The following is a 22421-nucleotide window of genomic DNA, read 5'->3' as shown; positions in this document are numbered from 1 at the left end:
GTTCACTCCTTTTATCCGCATCCACGCTAATGGGAAGGGTTCAAAGCAGGGGCTGGGAAAAAGGGGAGCGGTGTCAGCGGGAGCGCAGCATCTCTCCGGGCGGTGCCTCCGCGTTTGGGGAGCGACACGAGGACGTTCGGGGGGCGAATCTCCCCCTTCATCGTCATCCACCTTACGCTCCGAAACTCGACGAGTTTTGAGACCTACCATACGTCTCGTCGATGTTTTGGGGCTGAAATGGGGGAAATACGGGAAGAGGAGAGGGGAGATGCGGAGAAATGGGGCACTGATCCGCTCTGCCCGAGCCTGTGAGCTTCCCCTACCAATAACGCTCCCCAGGCAGAGATACACGCACCGACCGCGTCGGAAAGGGGGGGATAAAAAGGAGGGCGGAAGGGAAAAAAAGAAAAAAAAAAAAAAGAAAAAGAACAAGCGAAAAATAATAATAGAGGAAAGGCAATAGGCGGTGTGTTCTCTCGAATCTGTGGTGCTGTAAAGAAATCAGGTTCCGTACAAATGGTTGTATTTGGATGGGTGCTTTTCCGACTTATTTGTTGAGTAAATCTCCCTCACTGCACTGAAGGCGAATCCCTGTTGATAAATCCATCATTACCGTTTGGGTACGGGGAGACAGCCGCGCCGCTGAATTTATCTTACATTTGTAGCGCTTTAATAGACATTTATTAAATGCTTTTAGAGAGAGACATGGGGCGCCTGATTACATCCTAGTTATAGACAGAACATAAAGACACACGTTAACAGCAATTTACAAGGAGGGAGGGGGGAAAAAAAGGAATAAAGAAAAGAAAACAAAGAAAAGGCGAAGTTTGGGAACGGAGCTACTGGAGGCGGTCATGGGGCGCATCTCGGCAGCCACACCGAAGAGCAGATTTTGGTGCTGCGTTGCTCGGAATACTGACCGTGGCCTACGCGCTACGCGTGTGCGTGCGGCCATGGAGCTGCGGCGGTGCGGCACACGCGCGGATCTGCGCGCACGGACCGAGCAGCGCTGCCCGCACCGCTCCGTTCCGACCGGCGGCAGCAGAATGCAGAGAGCGCCCGCGACGGATTCATCACCCTCTTTCACACTCGCCCTCCACCCCCGCCCCCCCGCCGGCTTTTAACTCTAATTTCAATCTTCTTCAACTGGAGAATCTCCAGGGACCCTGGCAAACTTGTGTAAAATAGTTAAACCGAGCGTGTTTCAAAGAGGATCGCTGAGTTCCTCTTCCTGCCTTAATAAACCGAAAGGCCCGGTTCAAAGACAACACGCTGGAATCAAAATTCAGGCTATCTCCCGGCTCGCACGGCGCCAGCGGGCTCGGAGCAGCGCAGCGTTCCGTGCGTTGGTGGGCACGTAGTGACAAACCCTTCGCCCTGCTTTTTGTGCGCGTGGAAATCCTTCCTTGGGGCTTTTCTCCCTTCTCTCCGTCTATTTTTTAACCTCCCCGCGTTTCTGTCGGCCCCTCTTCCCGCAGTCTCGCAGGCACACGCTGGGCCGCTCCCTGCTCCCCTCTCTCTGCCCTTTGCCAGCAGCTCCCACCGATGCGGCCCCGCGGAGCGCTGCGTTTTACTTCGGCTTTCCAGCATCGCCTCCCCGTTGCCATCCCGGCCCCGAGCCCCGCCGAGGCGGCACCGCCGGGATCGCACGCAGCTCGCAGCTCAGCCCTTCGCAAAGGGCCGACAGGGACGCACAGAATCCCCCCTCCCCAAGAGGAGATTCCCCGCACCTCCAGAAAAAAAAAAAAAAAGAAAAACCCATCGCGAACCCATCCCTCCGCCGCTGCCCTTTCTCCAGAACAGTTCTTCTATCTCAAAGTTTCCCAAAGAAAATAAATACAAGTGACACTGTGCCGGGGGAAAGCTCATTAGTTCGTTGTCCAACTCTAATAAAAGAACAGAAGTGCAAATTATAGAGTTCAGCCTCAACACACGCTCTGTCAACTAAAATCAACCGGGCGCAGCCTTGATTCAAATAGCTGCGAAGTTGGTCCGCAATTCTAAACCACCGTTCCCCCCCTCCCTCCTTTCCCACCCCCACCTCCACCGCCGCGGGGACATTTGGTGGAAAAATATTGTTCCAAAGGGGGGAATGGCAAAGCTCAGCGTGTAGGAAGAGGGGTGCGCGATCCCATTTCCCCACCGGTGATCCCAATGAAGGAGCGCGGTGCAGAGCTGGGACGGGGCTGCGGGTGCGTGCGGGGCCGGGGGGGGGGCCGGAGGAACAGCACTGCTGAAATAACATCTCCTTTCCAGCAAAGGTAGAAGAAGAAACGGCCCCTTTGTTTTGGTAATTAGCTAAGCCCAAACTAGGAAAGCAGATGTGTTTGCTTAGCTAATCATGAGACAAGTTTCTTTCAAAGAACTTCTCTGGGCGATTGCAGCCCTTCCATCACAACCGCGTTTTCCTCTCCCTGCTCGCCCACCCCCCTCTCTTTTTATTTGGTTTTTATTTTGGCCCCTCACGCTCTGCTCCCTCTGCCCCAGGTGGGAGAGGGCGAACCCCCCCCCCGCCCCACTGTGCCACGCCGCACTGTTGACATTTTATAGATGGGGGATGGGAAGGGAGAGGGAAAAAAGAGAAGGGGGGAAAATAAAGTTTTAATGACATGTATGACATATTAAATTAGGCAGTTTTACAATTGGGTTTGAATGTGATGCTAACTGATTACAACTGTGTTATCAAAAGGGTGATAAGATTTATAACTCCGTGAGCACAAGCCTCTCCTCTTAATGACAATAGATGTTCAATAGCAGAAATCTGGTTTCTATTTCCCAAGAAGAGACGCTGTGTGTCTCCGTTGCCCCTTTATTACCGCAGGACTCAAGATCCTCTCTCCAACAGCTTGGCACTTGGAAACCCACAGGCCGGGAATACCTTTATGGTCCCTATTAACTACTGGGTTATTTACACTTTCGCTGGTGCTTCTCACTCAATACCCGTATCACATCCGACGGATAACGCGGCCCCGCTCCGGCCCTTTCGCTGCGTGGTTGGGGTTTGCAGTTCGCGTTTCTTTGCTTTACAATATAATGGGGGGAGGGAAATAATAAAAAAGCAGCGCTCTGTCCCTCACACCCTTCTCCTCCCCAGCTCCCTAAACCAACACATTAAGCAAACTTTAAAAACTGGGTTCCTATTACAAAGCAGCGCCCAGGACTAACTGCTTTAAAATTACTGCATAATTAGATTTAGTTGAATTTCACCATTAATTAGGCAGCCGCACTGCGGGGAGCCTTTGAAATCTGAGAAAATGGGAAAAATCATCTGAAGCACGTTTTTTAAACCCGACTTCAATAAATCCTGACAAGGCCTGCATTGCTCCGTGTATCTCTTTCCACCCTACAAAGCAAAGCGGAGCGAGCGCGATCCCCGGGACCCACGAAAGTTTTAATTAAAATAAAAAGAACCCCCCAGCCGGCTTCCCACCGCCGGAGCGCCTCGCAGCGGCCCCGTTCCCCTTCTCTCCGCAACCCCCCCGCCCCCCACCCCTTTTATTTTATCGCATCTGCCGGTGCTCCCCGAGCCCACAGTGGGTCCGACCCGGGTGGGTCGCGCTCGCACGGGGGAGTCGCTTCCCCGCCTCACCGCCGCGCTCCGCCAGCGGCGCAGCTCCGCGGGGTTCCGCGCCCTCCGTCCCCGCGGCTCCGCCACCCGCGGCCGCCCCCGCGCAGCTCTCGGGCCCCCCGCGCTGCCGCTGGAAGCGGCGGATCCGCGCGGCGCGCAAGCCAAGGCCGGGCCGCCATGTTGTGGGCTGCAGCTCATCGCAATGCCCGGCGCCGGGCTTTTCCCACGCGCTTCCCACCGCGGGTTTTCCCTCCCCGCCGCGCGGAGCGGGGGTTCTCCCACCCACCCCCCCTCTCTCTCCAACCCCCCGGGTGGGAGCCCAGCGGGGCCGCGAGCTGCGCCCGGCCCCGGCAGCCCCACGGGCGGGCTGGCACCGCCCGCCAGGCGCCTCCTCTCGCCCCAGCCCTCCGCTTTTGTCTGAACTTGGGAGAGCCGCCTCCCCTCCGCGCCCCCTCCGCGCCCGCGCAGCCGCCCCCCCCCCCTCCCCGCCGGCGGGGCCGGGGAAGCTTCGGGCGAGCGGCGGCGCGGAGGAAGAGGAGGAGGAGGAAGAGGAGGAGGAGGGGAGGCGAAGCCCTGTGCCCGAGCTGCGCTCTGCAGCTCTCGTTCCGGGTCGCCTTCGGGTCTCTCCCCGCCAGTCCCCGCGCCCGTGGTGGGGAAGGAATCGAGATTTAAAACCCAAACAAAAACAGAAAAAAAGAAAAGAGAAAAGAAAAGAACAAAAAAGGGAGGGTTTGGGGGGGGACGGCAAGGGAAGAAAAAAATAGAGACTTAAAGGGAAAGAGTCGCCATGTTTAGCAGCTTTTTTTTTTTTTTTTCCTTCCCTCTTTAAAAAAAGATCTCCTCAGTTCCACATAGAACAAGCTTCTCGATCCCAACCCTCCTCTTTTGTCCAATTCAATCTTTGGATAGATCTTTTGTTCTAACTCAGCATGAAAAGAAAAACTTTCTTTAAATGCTATAAACTTAAAACTAACTGCAGTCCCTAAACAAATCCCGCTCGGAGCACTGCAGACCCATATAGGTCTGGATATCCACGGGGCTGTGCGTGCGGGTGTGCGTGCGGGTGTGCTCTGATTGAACCCTGGTGCTTTTCTGTTTACTATTATTCTCAGCGAACCGAAGCTTGCTGCGAGGAACTTATAAATACAGAGAGAGCTTACAGGCTTTACGACATAAAAAGCGGAGAATGTTTTGGATTTGAAAATCATAAATTATAATTTAATGCCAATAACAATTTACAACAAATGGTTGTTTACAATAAACTAACACAAAACAAACAAGTCAAGATCCTGTGTTCTTAGTAAGCATAAAAACTTCACACACACACACTCACATGGATAGCACTTGCAATAGAAAAAGCTAAATCTAGAGGTCAGCAATCCCCTGCAATAATAGTATATTTATATATTTATAGATATTTATATATTTATAGGAAAGGAGCCACGATTCAGATGGAGAGCCCCGCTCGGCTCACAGCCCTGCACCCTCGGCCCCAGCAGCCACAGCCCGGGCTGGAACCCACTTTACGGAACGAGCCCTCTCCCCCCGTCTGCGAGACCACAGCACGGTGTGGCAACGCGTGGCAAAGGGGAGAAGGGGAATCCTCAGCCGGGGACAAAATCGCGAGCTTTCGCGTCCAGAGCATCCGCCACAGAGCAACGGGAGGGCGGCCGGGGGGGGAGAGTTGGGGGGGGGGGTGGTCGGTAGGTGGGTGGGTGAGGGGGGAGAGAGAGGAGAAAATAAAAATGACCCGCAGACGCACAAAACCAAAGAGCAAAGCCCTTCCTTCCGAACCACCTCGCGTCGCCCCGAGCGCTGCCCGGCTGCGGCTCTGCCCGCTGGGAGAGCGGCGCTGCGGGAGGCCCTGCGGGACGGGGCTGCGTGGCCGCCCGCGCGTGGCCGTGTGCGGGGAGCGGGGGGCGACCCGTGGGCACGTTCGTACAGTCCGAGGGAAAAAGCAAAAAAGACCGATCCACTGGAGGGGATATATACATGAAAAACCGACTCCTCAGTGCTAGAAGCTACAGCCACTCCAATTGAAGACCTCTCAATGACAACGATAGATGGCAACTACAGAGCGTTGTAAAAAAATCACACGTACTTCAAGAAAACTCATTGCAAACAACTGACCTATATTTACAATACTGCTATTACCTTGCTTGAATGATCTTGTGCGCGTATGTCAGACATTTACAAAAGATTTTCGCCCCATTCTGATCATAAAATAGATACTGATCTCCAGATTTCTAATACTTCTTCACAACAATACCTTTCCTACGCAGGCACTTCAGGGTGACAAAAATAAGGGCCTTTTTTTTTTCTCTTTTTTTTCCTTTTTTTTTTTTTTTTTTCTTTTTCCTTCCAGAAAATCCATTTTTAATTACCAGGAGGATTGGATGAATGGGGGGTTGCCGGTTCACCGTTTCAGAACGGTACTTCCTCAAACCACAGATCAACCACCAACTTCAGTCCTCCGCCCCCAGCCCGGAATTAAACAGGTAAATACACTACAATACATCTGCTACAAACTTACTGTGACAAGTAAACAAATCAATCGCCTATGGGCCTAAATGACTGCAAACTATAGAGAAGTAATGCGGTTTCTGAAAGACATTTATGACAGCCAAACAGGTTTCAGATATCAAATAATATTTTAATTTCTGAATACTTTCAATTTTCCTTGGAATATAACACACAAAGACTCGACCAAACAGTTCAGTTATTATAACTTTTACAGTATACAGAAATGTTGCACTTAAAAAACAAAACAAAAAATAAAACAAAAAATAAAACAAAAAAAAACCTTCAGTTTTTTTTTTTTTAACACAAAACTGTAAACTCTAAGATACTGAATCAATCACGTTATCTATAAGTGCCAACAGTGTTATTTTGTCATGCTGATTTCAATGGTATTTTTTAAAAAGGGAAAATATCAACAATTATTATAATACAAAGGGCTTGCAAATATACAAACAGATAGAGGAGTTTAATAACAATTCATGATGAACTATGTGGAACCCAATTCAAATTACAAAAGTTCACTTCGCTTGTTTGTTTGCTTTTAAATCAAAACCGCAGTGTGTCTTGGACACAGTTCCTTCTACCTAGAATATAATCCCCACAGTTCATTTTCTGTCCGAAATATCAAAAAACCGAGATTTGGGGGGAGCTGTATGACACGTGTGGTTCATTCGGGTCTATATAATTATAGCTCTCTCAGCTTCAAGCTTAGATTTTGGGTCACCACCTTAAGTGCGCTTCCATCACCGTGATGTTGAGTTTGTGTTTCTCTCTCTCTCTCTCTCTCTCTTTTCCTTTCTTCCTATACGATACGTTCGTGGACTCAGTTTTAATTCTTTCAGAACATATATTTTAAGGATACACAGTTTTTTTTTTTTTTAGTTTTTTTTTTGTTTTTTAAAGAAGCCAAGATTATATCAAAAATTATTATAGAACCACAGAATAAACTGGTTTGAAACCAGAAAAATACAAAAAAGAACAGCTATAGGTACATAGACACATAGGACAATTAATAATTTGGAAAAAAAAGACTTCCTTCCTTCCGTTCTGCTCATTTTCTCCAAATTTCCTTTAAATGCACTTTAAGCGAGAATTGTTTAAAAAGTTGACCCCCCCAAAAAAGAAAAGGAAAAAAAAAAAAAGAAGAAAAAAGAAAAAAAGAAAAAGCCCAGCGCCGCCTCCTTCCTTCTGCTTCCTCCCTTTGTTTTTTCTTTCTTTCTTTTTTCTCTCTTTTTTTTTTCTTTAATTATTTTTTTTATTGTTTTGTACAAAAAACGATAAGAAGCAACTTTTATTTTCGGAGCGACACGGGAGTTTTTAATGCATTCTGTAAAAGTTCACGTGACAGTCTCTTTTTTTTTTTTTAAATTCACAGTCCATTAATGATTTTTTTTCCCCTGTCTTCACTTTGCAAACTTTGTAACATCCTTTTACATCCTTTCTTAGCAGAAGGAAATTTAAGAAACAACCAGAACCCAAATGTCATTTGCTTTCCTTTCACTCTCATCTCCCTTCTCAATTTGTATTTTCTTTTTCTTTTTATTTTCTCTCTCTCTCTCTCTCTCTCTCTCGAATATTTTATTGAATGGACATGTAAGGCCAGTTAAAACTGCTGCCAGACAGTAACATATCCCTGATTAGGGTTTCTATGGGGGTTTTACCTACCAAACGGACGAAAAACAATTGCTCTATGACAGAAGAGGAGACAGTGCGAAGGGAGGGGAGACGTAGTAATAGCTTCCCGAATCGTGTTGGCTGGTTGGGATACTGGCTCCTAACATACTCTTCCAAAGCACACTGTGACTTCTCCTGTAAACTTTCAACATGGGCTACATCAGAGAGACCACAGGCATCTAGAAGAAAGTGTATTAAAAAAAAAAAAAAAAAAAAAAAAAAAAAAGGAAAAAAAAAAAGAAAGGAAAAAAAAAAGAAAGAAAAGAAAAAAAGAAAACAATCATCAGATTAAAAAGTTTTCTTTTTGATTTTGATTTTTTTTCTTTTTTCTTTTTTTTTTTTAATCTCTAGAAAGAAGCGCGGATCGTGCGCCATCACCTCGCCCCCCGACAGTCTCCGTGGGTATCACCCATAGGGCCAATCTCTGTCCTTTTCCACACCTCTCCCTCCTGGAGGGGCTCCGCAGCAGTAGGAGCGGGGCCGTGTGCTGGGGGGCGCTGCCCGGGTCCCCCCACCTCCGGTGTGCGGGGAAAGGCCGGGGCGGGGCGGGAGGCGAGGGGAGGGGGAGCCGCTCTATCTCCCCCACTTGGAAAAGAAGCGTGGGGAGCCTAAGCGTGCGATGGGAAGGCGTGCTGACGGCAGTGATGGAAATCATCATCATAACGCTAAAAAACCGGCCCAGTCGCAGAGAATGGCGCCCCGGATCCAGCAACAGATTCTCCCCCAGAGAAGACAACGCGTTTTTCTTCAGTCTTTGAAACTGATTTAAGTGGCCCTTTAAAACTGATCTTGTCAGTTTAGCCTATTCAGAGGCAGCCATGCAAACTGTGATCTCTCTGTTCATTTGAGCTGTTTCTTTTCCCCCCTCTTTTCTTTTCTCTTTCTTTCTTCCCCCCCTCGACTCCCCCCTCTTTTTTTTTTTTTTTTTCTTCCTCTTCTTCTTCTTTTTAAACCTAAAGGCCCTTACAAGAAGAAAACTCCCTGATAGGGTCTGGACATTTTTTTTTTCCTGATACGCTAAAATACAATAACTTCCCTTTAAATCAGAGACGTCTGTGCTGAAAGAGCACAGGTTGTGACCTGACCTCCCTGTGGCTTTCCTAGGCACAGGGCTAACACATGCATATTCTGCGAGTCATTAGAACCCAGTTGTTGTGTTTTTCTTCTATTTTTTTTTCTTTTTCTTTCTGTGTGTGTGTGTGTGTGTGTAAAATAAATAAATAAATAAGAGGCAGGAGCAAATCGAGTGTGTGTGTGCATCCCTGTGCATCTGCTTTCCATCAGTGCTGTTATTGGGGAGCTGTGTGCAGAGCCCTCCTTGTGCACGGGGCTATCTCCCCAGCATCGAGATAAGAAGGAGCGTTTATCTCGTTGGGAGGCAATTTACACGCCAGGCCTCACATTTGGAAAATAGCAATAAATTAAACAGTTACGACAGGATCGGACGATTGTTTTCTCAGAAGGCTAAAAATAATAATCATCATCATAATAAAGTGATTTGGGGAGAAAGGAGAGGTTTCGGCTCCGCTCCTCGGGGCGGCCGCAGCCCAGGGGCTGTGTGGGGGACCCACGGGGCGTCCCCAGATGCGCCCGGACCCCAAACAGAGCCCCACGAGCAGCGGCCCCACGCGGGACCCCCCCAGTGGATGCTCGTGGGTCACCCCAGGACCTCAGCACGAGTGGTTGAAGGGGGGGGGGGGTTGGGAGGAGAAGGCTTTTTTTTTTTCTTTTTTTTTTTTAATGTGTAAAGCAATAATATATAAAAGGAAGTTTAGGTCACGACCCAGAACCTGGACAAAGTCCAGAAAATGACTTCGTTCCCCAGACCCCCTTTAACACAACAAGGAGCGGATTGTGAGCCCTCCTTTTCCCACATAAACTACATTTTTTTTTCCTGTTTCCTGATATCAGGCTTTAAAAAACTCCGATGAGTAATTATTTTACAGGTCCTGCTTCCATTCATATGTTTATCGCGTGGCCACTTTCCCAAGCTTCCCAATGAGCTACAGAAGAAATCTAGGGATTTTTAAACTCCGTCCCCGAACTTGCAGGGCTGCAGCCTTCAAGTTAGCGATCTGAGATCACGTATTACGCAAATTAGCGAGCAGATTTAAAAATAATAATAATAATAATAATAAAAATATTTAGCCTCCGGAGTTAATATCAGGTTTATTACTCACCCAGGTTAAACTCTAGTGCAAGCTAATTAGATTTCACAACGCACTCAATTATTGCTTTATAACTCATGCACTATTTCGAGGCAGCAAAAGTTGACACATATTTTTCCCCCCTCCGCTTTGATGATCCCAGCAGCGCCCCGAGCTGCGCTCCTCGCGTTGTGCCAGCCCGGAACTGCTCGGCGGAGCGCAGCTCCTGCCCTCTGCTCTGACTTTTTCCTGCTGTCCCCGACTGCTTATGGTAATGATCCCTCCGCACCCTCTCCTCGCTCTGCACTCTGCAGCTCCTGCTGGGTACAAATGCAAACTTTTCCCCTTAGCTCCAATGACACAGAACTGCTCGCTGCCACGTTCTGTTTCAATCAGAGACAGCTCTTTGGGAAGTTGATTTATTTTATTTTATGGGATGGCAGGGAACATATTTTAAACTCAGCTATGCGCATTTAAGTTTTTTTATTTTTTTTTTAATTCAATTTTTAATCCTGCAGGGCTTTCCCCCCCTCCCCCCCCCCTCTTCCTGGCTGCCCATAAAATGATACTCTTTTTAAAGTGGTTTCACTGATAGGACGCCTTGTATTTAACAACATCAAACAGATTTTTGCTGCTGTTCGGATGCGTGTCATTAAATGCAACAACCCAGAGCTAGACTGTTAAATAAAATATTATTTTCAATGGGAAAAGCGCAGTCTCTTGTGGCGAATGGGTGCCTCCCCCCGAGCCCCCTCTTCCCCCTTCCCCAGCCTGACGCAGCGAGGCTCGGGGTGCGCTTCTCCGTCTATTTCTCATCGTTGTGATGGGTTATTTCCCCCCGCAGCCCACGCTGGGGGGCTGCTGAGAGCCGAGGCCCCGCGGGTAGCCCCCCAGCCCCACTCCTGGCAGGGCAGCGGGGCTGGCAAAGGCAGCAACACTTTGCAAAGAGCAAACACCTCTCGGAGGGGCAGGGGGAGGAAGGGGAGAGCAAAGAAACGCTGCCTACCTGAGGTGAAGAGGACTATGGCCTTTAAACAGCTATATTCTGCGGAGTCGACATGCAACGCTTTCAGTTTTTCTACTTGCTCTTGGAAGATTCGTATGTGGTCCATAAAGGCGACCACTCGGTCAGCAGACATTGGCGAAGCGTGGAGGCCGGCGGCTGCCAGCAGCGGGGCTACGTGGAGGGGCATGGAGCACTGGGCGGCGTTGAGCACGAACAACTCGCTCCAGGTCAGCCTGAGCAGGGCCACCTGGTCTGTGATCTGCAGGTCTGGGAAGAAGGGGATATTCCTGGCCCACTCCACCGCGCTGAAGAGCATCCGAGCTGCCAGTTCGCAAATGTTCTCGATGCCCATGATGTTGTTGGGTTGCATGCACTGACTGCCAAAGCGGGAGGTGGGGTAGGGCTCTGCTCTCAGAAGAAGGGAGATATATCCGGATAGGTAGGAATGGCAGTTGAGAGGGTCCCCGTTTGTCAAGGCGAACTGACCGTGAGTTGGCTGTGTGGGTGGCATTCTGCCCCTCTGGACCGCTGCAGTGAATAAAGAAGAAACTACAGCTATTAATATCTGAATTGCTCCGAGCGCCGCCAGCCCCGAGCCCGCTCCGTGCGGCCGTGCCGCGGCCCGAGCCCAGCGCGTCCCCGGCCCGGCACAGCCTCACCTCCCGCACACGGCAGGACCCAGCGATCCCCCCCCTTCCACCCCTCCTACGGCCACGCTTTGTGTTTTCCTTCATTCCGACCGAAGCGGCTTTATCGATTTGGGGCTGGGGGAGAGGGCCGGCCAGGGGGCAGAGGGCACCGACACTTCGCAACCCCCGAGAAGAAAAAAAGAAAAAGAAAGCGAGGAGCGAGCAGCCCCAGCATCACCTCCCCCCCAGGGCCGGGCTTTATCCGGCGGCACCTTCCCGTGCAAGCGGGCCTGTGGCGTTTTGTTCAGACATTGACACGGGGAGAGGAAAAAAGGAGAGAGAAAAAGGGGCCGGGGGACAGGGGGACGGCGGGGAGGGGACGGCGGACACCGCGCTCGGGCTCTGCTCGCTGCCGGCCGCGCTCCGAGCCCGGTTCCCCCCGCAGGAACACAAAGAGGAGCCCGGCAAGTCCCGAGCCCCCTCACCCTTAACCTACATAGCAGCGTCCAGACGCGCTGCGGGGCCGCGGGCTCACATTTCCCGGCTAATTTTATAGCACAAAGCCCCCATCGCCCCTCGCTTCCTTCTGGGTGCTGCTCACCCCCGTAGGAAGGACGGGGAGAAGGGAGGAAGGAGAAAAGTGGGGTCAGAGCGAGGGGAGAGGCAGGCAAACGGCGGTACACACACACACACACACACACACGGAGGGAGGGATGTGTCTATGTGTTTTTAGAGGAGGGAAAATCCGGTTGGGAATCCACAGTGGAGTGCTGTAGAGCCCTCGGGAGGGTGAGTTCCATTGTAACCGTAATTCGAACCGCCTGGGTTAAGCCGCGGGCCGGGGGCTGAATGCGAGCGGGGAGCCCCGAGCATGCAGGGGGGGTCCGCGGGGACAGCGAGCGTCCGGCGGAGCCATCGGCTCCGGAGTGGAAATCCGTCCCCGAGCAGCCGCCCCCCGGCACACGGCGACGGCCGCGGTGGGTTCCGGGGCAGCATGCGGGAGCCCCCTCCTCCCCTCCCACGGTTCTTTCTTTCACGAAGAGAAAGTTTATTTGGGGAGGGGGGGAGGGTTGTGGTGGGGTTGAGGTTGGGGAGGGGGGGAAGGGGGGGGGGAAGGGAGCTTAACAATAAAAGCATAATCGTCATAATTCAAAATAATCAGAATAATAATAATAAAAGCAAACCTAAGAGGCAGCGAGTGAGGAAAAAAATAAAATTGCAAAACAAATGAAATCCCAATACCTTCCCGTCTCATGCCAACTTTGAGGCATTTTTTGAGGCGGCAGTACTGACACTGATTGCGGTGGTGCTGGTCAATGGGACAGTTCCTGTTGGCACGACAAGTGTAGCTGAGATTCCTCCTTACACTCCGCTTGAAGAAACTCTTGCAACCCTCGCAGGTAAACTGGCCGTAGTGTTTGCCACTAGACTTGTCCCCACAAACCACGCACTCAATGTGCTGCTGCTGCTGCTGCTTGTCCCCTTGGCTCTGCTGGCTCGCCGCGTTGCTCTGCGCTGGCGTGCTGGGGGGGCCGCCGGGCCCCGGGGTCTGCGGGGTGTGCGGGGTCCCGGCCGGGGGGCCCTGCACCGGCGGGGCGGGCGCTGGCTGCGTTCCCTGAGCTCCGGGCACATCGTCCTGGGGGTCTCGCCACGCACCGACTACCATTGCCATATCTATTGGACACCGTTGCCAAACTTCCTGTTCCCCCTTTATTTTCAAAGTTTGTTTGCTTTGCTCTGCAGCTCAGCTTTGCAGCAGTTTGCTTTTTTTCTCCTCCTCCTTTCTTTCTCTTTCCCTCTCTCTCCCTTTTGTTGCTTTAAAAAAAAAAAAAAAAGATATATCTTTAAAATTTTTATTTTTTTCCCCCTTTCTCCGGAGCTCCCCGGCGCCGAGCACGGGGGAGAGCGAAGGGAGGAAGGGAGGGGGGGGAGAGGGAGAGAGAAAGAGAGAGAGGAAAAAAAAAAAAAAAAAAAAAAAAAAAAAGAAATCCCTTCGCCGCTGTGCCCGCTGCTCTCAGCGCCGATCCGCAGCGGAGTTGCCGGCGGAGAGGCGGGTGGTGCCGGGGGGCCAGCTCCAGGGCAGCTCGCCGTCAGCCATTCAGGAAAGCCATCAAGGCGCGGACGAACAGCCGGGGAACGCCGCGGCCGCGGGCGGCGCGGGGCGGCGGGCGGCGGGGCTGCTGGGGGCCGCTCTCGCCGCGAGTCCTGCGCGCCGCAGCCACATCCACCGCCGCGCTCCGCTTTGTGTGTGCGGGCGGCTTTTTTTTTTTTTTTTTTTTCTTTCCTCCTCTCTCCGCGCTCCGTCTCTCCTCCTCCCTCCTCCTCCTCCTCCGCCGGCTTTAATTCTTCCTCTCTTTAATTCTTCCTCGCGCCGCGCTCGCTGCTTTCTCTCTCTCTCTCTCTCTGTCTCTCTTTATTATTATTATATTTTTTTTTTGCTTTTTTTTTAATGGGGGGGCCGCTTTATTAATTCTCCCCGCCGCCGCTCGCCGCTCGCTCCTCGCTGCCGCCGCCCGGGCTCCGCCGCGCCGCTGCTGCCTTATGCTGCTTGTGCCGCCTCGCAAGTGGGCTCTCGCCTCCGCGCCGCCGGTGCTCACGGCGCGGGCGGGGGGGGGGGGGGGGAAGGAGGGAAAGGGGGGCGGCGGGGCGGGGGGGGGGGGGGGGGGGAGGGAAGGAGTCAACTCGCCAGCCGGGCGGGATGATAAAAGAGGGGAGCGGGAGGAGGAGGAGGAGAGGGAAGGATCACGGCGCGGCGCGCAGCATCGCGCCTCAGCCCGAGGGAGGGGGGAGAGGGAGAGGGAGGGGAGCGCGGGCCCTTCCCCCAGCGCGCCCCCCCCCGGTGGGAGGAGGAGGGAGAGAGGGGAGAGGGAGGGGCGCGGGGGCGCGGCCGGGTGGTGTGCGCGCTCCCCGCCGGCCGCTCGCCCCGCTGGCGGGAGAGTGAACTTTGACACGACTGCTGCAACTTAGCGCACGTCGCCATGGCGACCGCGCGGCCTTATAAGGCGAGCCGGCGGCGTTTGACTGGGCGAAAGCTCCGCGCGCGCCCGCCCCCGTCGGTCCTCATTGGGCCGCGCGCGACGCCCTCTGTGCGCGGCCCCTGCCATGGCCGCCGCCGCGCGCCCGCCCGCCCCGCGCGGTCCTAAAGGCCGCCGCTGTGGGGCCGCGCGCGGAGCTCAGCCCCGCTCCGGGAGCCCGCGCGGGGCTCACCTGGCGGCGGGCGGCGGCGGAGGGGAACGCGGAGGGGAAAGCGGAGTGCAATGACACAAACGCGCGGCGCGGGCCCTCGGGGTCACGCGGCGCGGCCGCGCGGGGCAGGGCGAGGCCGGGTCGGGCCGGGTCGGGCCGCTCCGCTCCGCGGCACCTGCGGAGCCCTCCGCGCGGCCCCAGCGCGGCGCTTCTCCCCGCACGTCTCCGCGCCGCGCACCGTCTCAGAGCCCTAACTTTGTGCTCTTTCTATTTCCCTTTCTTTCCTCGCTCCACGCAGTACCGCAGCCCTCAGAGCACCGCCGCAGCGGGAGCCATCCCGCACGGAGCGGGGCTTCGGCTCCGTATCGCGGCCGACGGGCGCTGAGAGCGGCGATCGGACCGAGAGAGGGCACGGAAGCCGCGTTCGCACCCAGCGGGCGGCGAGCAGCCGGAGCCGAGCCGCCCCCGGGGCACGGCCGCAGCCCCGCAGGGCTCCGTAGGATCCGAAGGGCTCCGCGCCCCGCGCTCCGTCCCGGTGTCACACGCAGGAACACGGCTGGCGGCCGCAGGTGCTGCGGAGCTGCGGGCTCGCCGGGCGCAGAGCCGGGACCCCGCGGGTGGGGATGCTCCGCGGCTCCGTTACACGGCGCTGCCCGAGCACAGCGACCCGTGCCCGAGGTCCGGGAAGGGGAAAGGCGTCTGTCCCCGGTAAAAGGGTGCGAGCGCCTTCTGGCTCGCGAGTGACCCTAAGGAGAGGGGCTGAGCCCCGGGCAGGGATGGGGCACGGGGCGCGGAACGGTCCCACATTGCCGCTGAGGCTGGATTTCCCGAGGAATGAAAAAGAAATAAAGGCTTTCCTGCCTCGAACCTGACAAAGTAAACAGGATTAATTCGCCATGTGCAAAACCATTAAAAAACCGTCCTCGGCGCGGAAATCAGAAGGGAACGCGGTTTTCGCAGCACCCACGATATTAATACACGATCGTAGCAATGCAAAGCCACCGATACACGCTCATACACCGCCGTGCCGCCGATTGCTCGAGCATTAATGAAGAATGCCCCGCATTAACTATTTGCTCTTCGAGGGATGGAGCGGTGTAACTCTCTATTAGCACCATTCGCCGCTTTGCCATTTGTTTGCGAGTGGGCTGAGGCAGAGCGGGTGAATGGAAAAATGAACTACGGTTCATTTTGCTAAATCCTATTTGAGACCCGAGCGCCTCGCGAAGAAGGGGACATTCTCCGCTGTCCTTCTCCGAGCCCCGTCACAATAGAAACGCTCTGTTTAGGAGTAAGGCTCTATTGTTTTTATTCCAAATAAATAAGCGCATCCCTCCTGCCATTTTACTGCAGATGTAAATTTATTGTAATGAGAGGGAGTGGAAGGATTTATTTTGCTAAAATAGAGTTGGGGATAGAGCCGGTGTAAATCTTGGGGTTTTTCAAACAAGGAGGAAGAGAGGGAAGCCGCTTCCCTGGCAGAAAGCTGCCTCGCAGCCCTCTAATTCTTTCTAGATTAAATCGCAATATGAATAGAGCATCGAACAAATACCGAGTTTCGCTCTGAACTCAGTGGAAAGCAGTTACGTCTAACAGAATTCAATGAATTCCTCTTCTCCCTCAATGTAGTATGTGTGTGTTTTTCTCTTCCACCACACTGAAGTTCCATGAATAGGGAAAGTGGCTCCTATTGTGTGCCTCTGAACTTCCAAGTCAATGCAATTTTTAACCACTGGCTTGTGGTACTTTGAAAATCACCAGGGGCTGTCAGAGTTGGGTCCTCTGAAAAATTTACAGTGCTAAATCAGAGCATATGCTGTGAGAGAGGAAAAAAAAATTGCTTAAGATTGGAGCAAGTACAGTATCTGGCTGCCCCCTAGTGTAAGTCTCTTATCTGCCTAAAATTCAACTTTAAAAGAAAAGGATCTCTTAAAGGGAAACGACTTTTGGCTCACGTATGCATACGAGAATGAAACTTCTGTACATTTTAATCTGATTAATTCCTAAGGATTTAAAATTAATTGGCTTGGGCACTCCTAGACCGGACTATAAGATTTCTGCGTCAGGGTTCCTGCCAGCCCTGTGCCGAATAGGTATTTTTAAGGGATAGTGGTCAGGGATGGGGGGGTGGGGGGTGCTCCTGTTTTGTGATTTTTTTTTTTAAACGAGGAACCGTGCCTCGCATGCGGCTGTCAGAGCAAAACACTTTTGCTGCTTAAACTCAGATCTGCGCCTTTTGCCGTAATAAAGCAAGGATAAATAACTGCCATAAAGCCTCCGCCGCGCCGCCAACCACACCTTCGGAGGGTGAGTATATTCCAGCTTCTTTCCATTGTACTTAACCAGGGAAGCGACCGGAGGGGGAGAGAGAGGGGATCTTAGCGCTATACCTTCCCCACCGACCTTTCCCCCCCCTACCCCCCCCCCCTTAAATATATCTATATCTGTATCTATAAGCGCTGCCAGCCGCAGCCCCGGCGCGGTCCGATCGCAGAGCCCCGTCCCCGCCCGCAGCCCCAGCCCCGGCCCCATCCCCAGCCCCGGCCGCCGCTTTGGGAATGACTTTGAGGCACTTCGCAGCCTCGGACCTGGGAGCCGATCCCGGTCGTTGGGTTTGCTGGCTTGTTTGTTTGTTTGCTGATTTCTTTATTTAGCTAAAGGACGTGCTAACTGGCGGTGCTGCGATTACACAGCCTCGGGTCTCCCCCCCTCCCCTCTTCCCCTCCTTAGAGCAACCCACGTAACCTTAGAAACGATCGTTTAAGACGCACGTTAGCTAACATTTGCTTTTTTGGATTTTTTGTTTTCCTTAAAAGAGAAACACAAGAATCACAACACATTGCCCGCAAAAAAAAAGTGTCAAAGAAGAAGAAAAAAAACTAGAAGTAAACATACCAAAACCATATTTGCCTTGTTCAAGGTCCCAAATCGCTTGCATCTTCCTTTTTCTACCTCTCCTTTAGTTTGGCAGGTGAAACAAACAAACAACAAAAAAATGATCAGACCGCTGTCTGCCCCCCAGAAAGATGTGCGTTGGGTAATTAAAGAGAAGTCTCCTTCGTGGTGTTTATCTAAGCGATTGTGCAAACTGATAAAAAAAAAAAAAAAAAAAAGAAGAAGGAAAAAAAAAAAGTAAAGTTACAGCCTTCAGGGGGAGAAAAAAAAGGAGGCAAGGTGAAGGGAATAGATTTCCCACAACCTAAAGGGAAGTGCTTTCGATGTATTATTAGCGATCAGCCCTGGGAGAGAGGAAAAAAAAATCCTGAACACACTCTAACTTTACACAGACAAGGTTTCAGGGGGGGCTTTGAACATAGCTGCTGAGGAATGTGCGCCTCGCCTTTAAGAAAAAATCCCCAAGCCCAAGGTAGGAGATGGCTTTGAGTGATCCTTGTCTCTCATTTCATTCCTTAGAAGGAAGAGCGTCTCGCTACACCTTGTTTGGAGCTGGAAAGGCGAGACTTAGGGGAAAAAAAAAAAATCACAACCCACCCTTCCAATTGGGGAGGAAAAAAAAAAAAAAAAAGAGGGAAATCTCCTAACTTACTGACTGTGGGGGGAGGATGGATGCGGCCGATTTCAGCCCCCCCCTTTCCCACCTTCCCCCTCCCCGGCAGGCAGGGGAAAAAAAAAAAAAGAAAAAAGAAAAGAAAGAAAAAAAAGCCAACCGCAAACAACTACAGGCTGAACTATCAACACATGCACCGAAGGGGAAAAAATATATAGTGTCCTGTGTAGGGTCGGCAGGGAACGCAAGCACACGCTACAGCAAGTTGGGAAAGAATCCGAGCTAATCAGCAATCTCTTTCTCTCTCTCTCTCTCTCTCTCTCTTTCTCTCTCTCTCTTTCTCTTTCTCTTCCTCTTCCTCTCCCCCCGCTCTTTCACTGCCCCTGAGATCCCAGCTAGAAAGAGGTACTCCACATTTTTTCATTACCAAAAATCCGTTGCAATAATCATTTGTTGCTAATTGAAACCCTTGGAGACATTTTCCCCACCCCCTTCACAAACATGGCAACTTCTAGACATGGCAAGCACGTTTGTTTTATTTTATTAAAAAATACGGTTCGGGGGATGCTGAATCCTTCACCCACGAGAAATATCAGCTCACAGCCCCTTCCCCAGGGGGGAAACGGGACCCCAGTACAGTGAGGGCTTGGGAAAATTTGGAATACATTACACCGCCTTTGGCAGGAGAATACTCTCCAACTAATGGATTCCTGCTCCTTTTTGTGTGTGTGTGTGTGTGTGTGTGTGTGCGTGTGTGTGTGTGTCGGTGTGGGGGGTTTCTGGAAAGAGGGGTGGTGGTCGTGGTCGTGGGGAGCCGAGCTTTTATTTTAAGAAACTGTTATGGTAAGAAGTGTGTCATACTTGACAAATGGAACAAACGCTCTTCCATTTCTTGCTTGTCCTTGCCTTAAAACGGGAATTAAGTTAACCACAGTGCTGCATGTTAATTGCATGTTTACTGGGCTAATGAAAATTACAATGGGGTTTTGCCACCTCGAACAGTGATGAAAAAGTATGAAGGCAATTGTCATTGCAGCCCTCGGGGAGGGCCGGGGCCGGGCCGGGGGGGCCGGGCACGAACAATATTGATCAGAAGAAGGATAAATCTTTTAACTGCTCGTTAATACCATAAATATGGGCTACACAAGTTTCCACTCTTGTTAAGCCTAATCAGTACATGGAAGATGGAGACGTATCTCACTCGAATGCATTTTTCTTATTGCCAGAGGGATGCTCGCAGCTGTGGGTGCCCTCCCCCGGTTCCCCTCGGCCCCCAGATGCCCCCTCGCAGAGGATGAGCTTGAAAGGTGCGAGGAGGTGAACCCACGCTTCCCGTCCTTTCTCCCCTTTTGCAAATGCTCCTTTTCTGCACGACCCCTGCTCGGCGGGTCGTGGTGGCAGTGGGGACAGACTAAAGGGAGGAGGTCACCCCTCCCCGTGCCCCCCCCTCTCTCCCCCCCCCTTTATTCCTGAGCTCCGTAGAGAAGAGGAGGATGACCTGGGAACTCAGTTTGGGGATGACCATTTTCGTGTTGAAAATTAAACCCAAATGGCAAGAGCAGAGGGAAAGGTGGTGGGAGAAGGACATTTCGAGCTTTCTTCCCCCGCACCTCTCCAAAGGAGATTGCTGGAACAGAAAGAAAAAAACAAAACAAAACAAAACAAAAAACCGGAGGAGGGAAAGGCAATTAAATAGCCTAAAGATGATTTAAACCCCAACCAAAAATAATTCCAGGGAGAAGTCTCCCCCCGGTGCCACACAGCCGCACATTTGGAAACTTTGGCCCAACTTGTGGCGATAGCTCCAGCTCTGCTCCGCAGGGTCAGAGGTGAGAGCTATTTTAACCCCAAAAGCCTGCGAGTGACCAAGGCTGCGGCCGGGCTCGCAGCACTAATAGCCATAATTACCTCCTCCCTCACAGGGACATTCCTCACAGCAGAAACGTTAGACGCCGAATTGAAGAAAATCCTGGAGCTGAACATATCTTGGGGGGGAAATAACAGCGATATGAAGGAATTTCAGAGCTCTCCCTTTCGCTTGGGGGGATTGAAGCCTTTTTTTTTTTTTTTTTTTTCTTTTCCCCCTCCTCTTTTTTTTCCCCCTTTGCCAGCATTCCCAAGGCGCTGGGTCTTTGTCTTAGAAGGAATGGAGTGTCTGAATGGTGTGAAAGGGACAGAGAGGGTCGCTTCAAATCGATTTTACTTGTCCTCTCTGTCTTTTCGGATCAACGCCCTTCAATGGACACATAGGTGCTCTTTCAACCAAAAACTTGTGCAACATTTTCTGCCTGTATTGGTGCTAAATACAATAAATGCTGGGCAGATTTTTTTTCTTTCTTTCCAAAGCAGAAAGCACCCTAATTAAATTGTTTTATATGGACAGTCGAGACAGACCAATTAAGTATGCATTAGTATAAAGATATATTCGAGAGATAAGCGCTCTATAGGAGCCCTGTCTGGGCAAGGTGTGTAAAGTGTCCTCGCGAAGAGAGCCTGTAAGCAGGTTTTCATATGGATTTTTCCCCTCCATTGACTCCTATACTCGAGTAACGGACTGAATAAGTTAGCGAAAAGCCATTAGTGAAAGTGGTTTCTAAACAAAGTTAACAGGTGGATGTAGCCGGTTTTAGATTTGAATAACAGTCGCACATCTCTAACACACAGCCATGTATTTATGGAGCGTGCATGCACGCAGCGTGCGTTTACACAGAGAAATGCCTCCGACCCGGGGTTGCTGTGTAAATGCACATGAAATAAAGCAAACAGCTGGGCGCTGGCGGGGGCTGCGGCGCGGGGTGCGGGATCGGGGTGCGGGATCAGGGTGCGGGATCGGGGTGCGCACCCAGCGCGGCGCTGGGGGCGGGCATCGCGCGGCCGGGGCTGCGCTGCGCTGCGCGGACATCCGCGGGCACTGAGCGGCGGCGCGGGGTGACTGCAAGGGGAAAGATTTCCTATCCGAGGCACGGGCTTTCCCAGGAGTGAAATAACAGATCAGGGTAAAGCACACACACGCGCGCGCTCGCGCGAACTTCTCGTTCTGTCCATTTTATCACCCTGGGAAAGCTCTCGTGTATGGGTAACCACAGGAACTGAGCTTTAAGCTCCGCTCCATTTCCATTTTTTTTTCCTTCGCTGCAGATTTTTCAAGTCGTTACAAAAACCCCCCAACCAACCAACCGGAGAAACAAACAAACAAAAAGCCCTCAGCCCCAGCCCTGCCTCGGCTGAACCCGGGGCTGCAGAGTTGCGGGAGGGAGAGCGGGGAGGAGCGGGGGGGGGGGGGGGGGTACCTCGCATCCCGCACCCTGCGGGACCCCCGCGGGATGCTGCGGGGTGGGAGCGGGTCTCGCCCTGATGTGACACCGCTGTCACTCCAGGGGCCGGGGGGAGAGGGGACAGAAGGATGCAGGGATGCGAAGCGCCCGTGCGACGGCTGCCTGCCTTCCCATTCATTTTCTAGCAGCGTTTTGGAAGTGCCAGACCATCATGTAGAGATGGGAGATGGGGATGAATAAGGCATTCTTCGCTTAGGTGCCTTAACACCACGGTAAACAGGTTAGAGACAGAAGCTTTTACAGCCTTAATTTCTCTCTTTGCTCGTTACCTTCGAGGATAAATCATAACAGACGGTATGGGGGCAAGGAATGCATCTGAAGGAGATCTCAGCGAGTCACTGCCCGGACAATAGTCCACCTCCTGTTGGGTTGCGTATTGATCAGGAGAGGAGCTGAAGATGTCGCCACACTAAATATTTACTGATCACACACAAATAGCCGGGACTTGAACGATTTTCTCCTGTGAGGAGAGCAGAGAGAGAAGGGTAAATCATTTTATTAGTGTGTATAAAGCAAAGAGCACACTCTGGCTTGGAGTGTTTTAAGATGTGTCTTCAGCTGGATGAAAAGAGTTAGGGAAATCGATATGGAGTGATTAGATGAGCCAGTCGTGTCAAAGAGAGAGGCTGTGAATTTCATGGATTTGGTTATACCGGGAGGGGGAAAATATATCGAGAGATTAAAGGGAGGAACCCGCTGTAGTGGAGCCAATGAAAAAATAATATCTAATCAGAGCCGGCAAAGGTACGGACGGGATAAGCCCCACATTTCCAAACAATCGCATCAGCTGGAGGGGAACCAGGGACGCACATGAAAGAGGCAAACGGGGGGCGAGCAGAGCCGAGAAA

General features: G+C 52.0%; 1 protein-coding gene and 2 long non-coding RNA genes across 9 annotated transcripts in view; 1 reads left to right on the top strand and 2 right to left on the bottom strand.

Annotated features, from left to right (window-relative positions):
- Positions 1-6200: 6200 nt before the first annotated feature.
- Positions 6201-18530, bottom strand: NR2F2 (nuclear receptor subfamily 2 group F member 2). Of its 6 annotated transcripts, none has more exons than NM_001396109.1 (3): positions 17626-18530; positions 10916-11443; positions 6201-7941 (listed from the first exon to the last, which is right to left on the bottom strand). In NM_001396109.1, exons 1-3 carry the CDS (start codon positions 17666-17668, stop codon positions 7667-7669), a joined length of 846 nt encoding a protein of 281 aa, NP_001383038.1. In that variant the 5' UTR covers positions 17669-18530; the 3' UTR covers positions 6201-7666. The 6 variants fall into 6 exon arrangements, with proteins under 6 accessions (NP_001383038.1, XP_046754833.1, NP_989752.1 ...); XM_046898877.1 differs by lacking the exon at positions 17626-18530 and adding an exon at positions 12787-14110 and having other exon boundaries at positions 10916-11464; NM_204421.2 differs by lacking the exon at positions 17626-18530 and adding an exon at positions 12787-13528.
- The window catches only part of LOC107054251, a 30187-nt gene continuing 24690 nt past the window's right edge, over positions 16925-22421 (top strand). Inside the window, exon 1 of one of the 2 annotated variants that reach the window (XR_005862681.2) lies at positions 16925-17037. This is a non-coding gene — a long non-coding RNA (uncharacterized LOC107054251). Of the gene's footprint in view, positions 18098-22421 lie in introns of both variants that reach the window. The other variant, XR_006931067.1, reaches the window with a different exon arrangement.
- Positions 21570-22421, bottom strand: part of LOC121111590 — a 41761-nt gene continuing 40909 nt past the window's right edge. Inside the window, exon 3 of the long non-coding RNA XR_006931069.1 lies at positions 21570-22033. This is a non-coding gene — a long non-coding RNA (uncharacterized LOC121111590). The remainder of the gene's footprint in view (positions 22034-22421) is intronic.

Source organism: Gallus gallus, chromosome 10, assembly GCF_016699485.2.
Source record: "Gallus gallus isolate bGalGal1 chromosome 10, bGalGal1.mat.broiler.GRCg7b, whole genome shotgun sequence".
Lineage (NCBI taxonomy): Eukaryota > Metazoa > Chordata > Aves > Galliformes > Phasianidae > Gallus > Gallus gallus.
Note: the sequence above shows the minus strand (reverse complement) of the source record. Positions and strands in the feature narration are given on the sequence as shown.

Bases quoted from the DNA above. Each gene is read 5' to 3' on its own strand.
- NR2F2 (XM_046898877.1), bottom strand. From the start codon at position 13,216: ATGGCAATGGTAGTCGGTGCGTGGCGAGACCCCCAGGACGATGTGCCC. The intron at 11,465-12,786 runs GTATTGGGATTT...TAATAGCTGTAG, and splicing joins AGTTGGCATGAGACGGGAAG to TTTCTTCTTTATTCACTGCA. The intron at 7,942-10,915 runs GTAGGCAGCGTT...ACTTTCTTCTAG, and splicing joins CATAGTCCTCTTCACCTCAG to ATGCCTGTGGTCTCTCTGAT.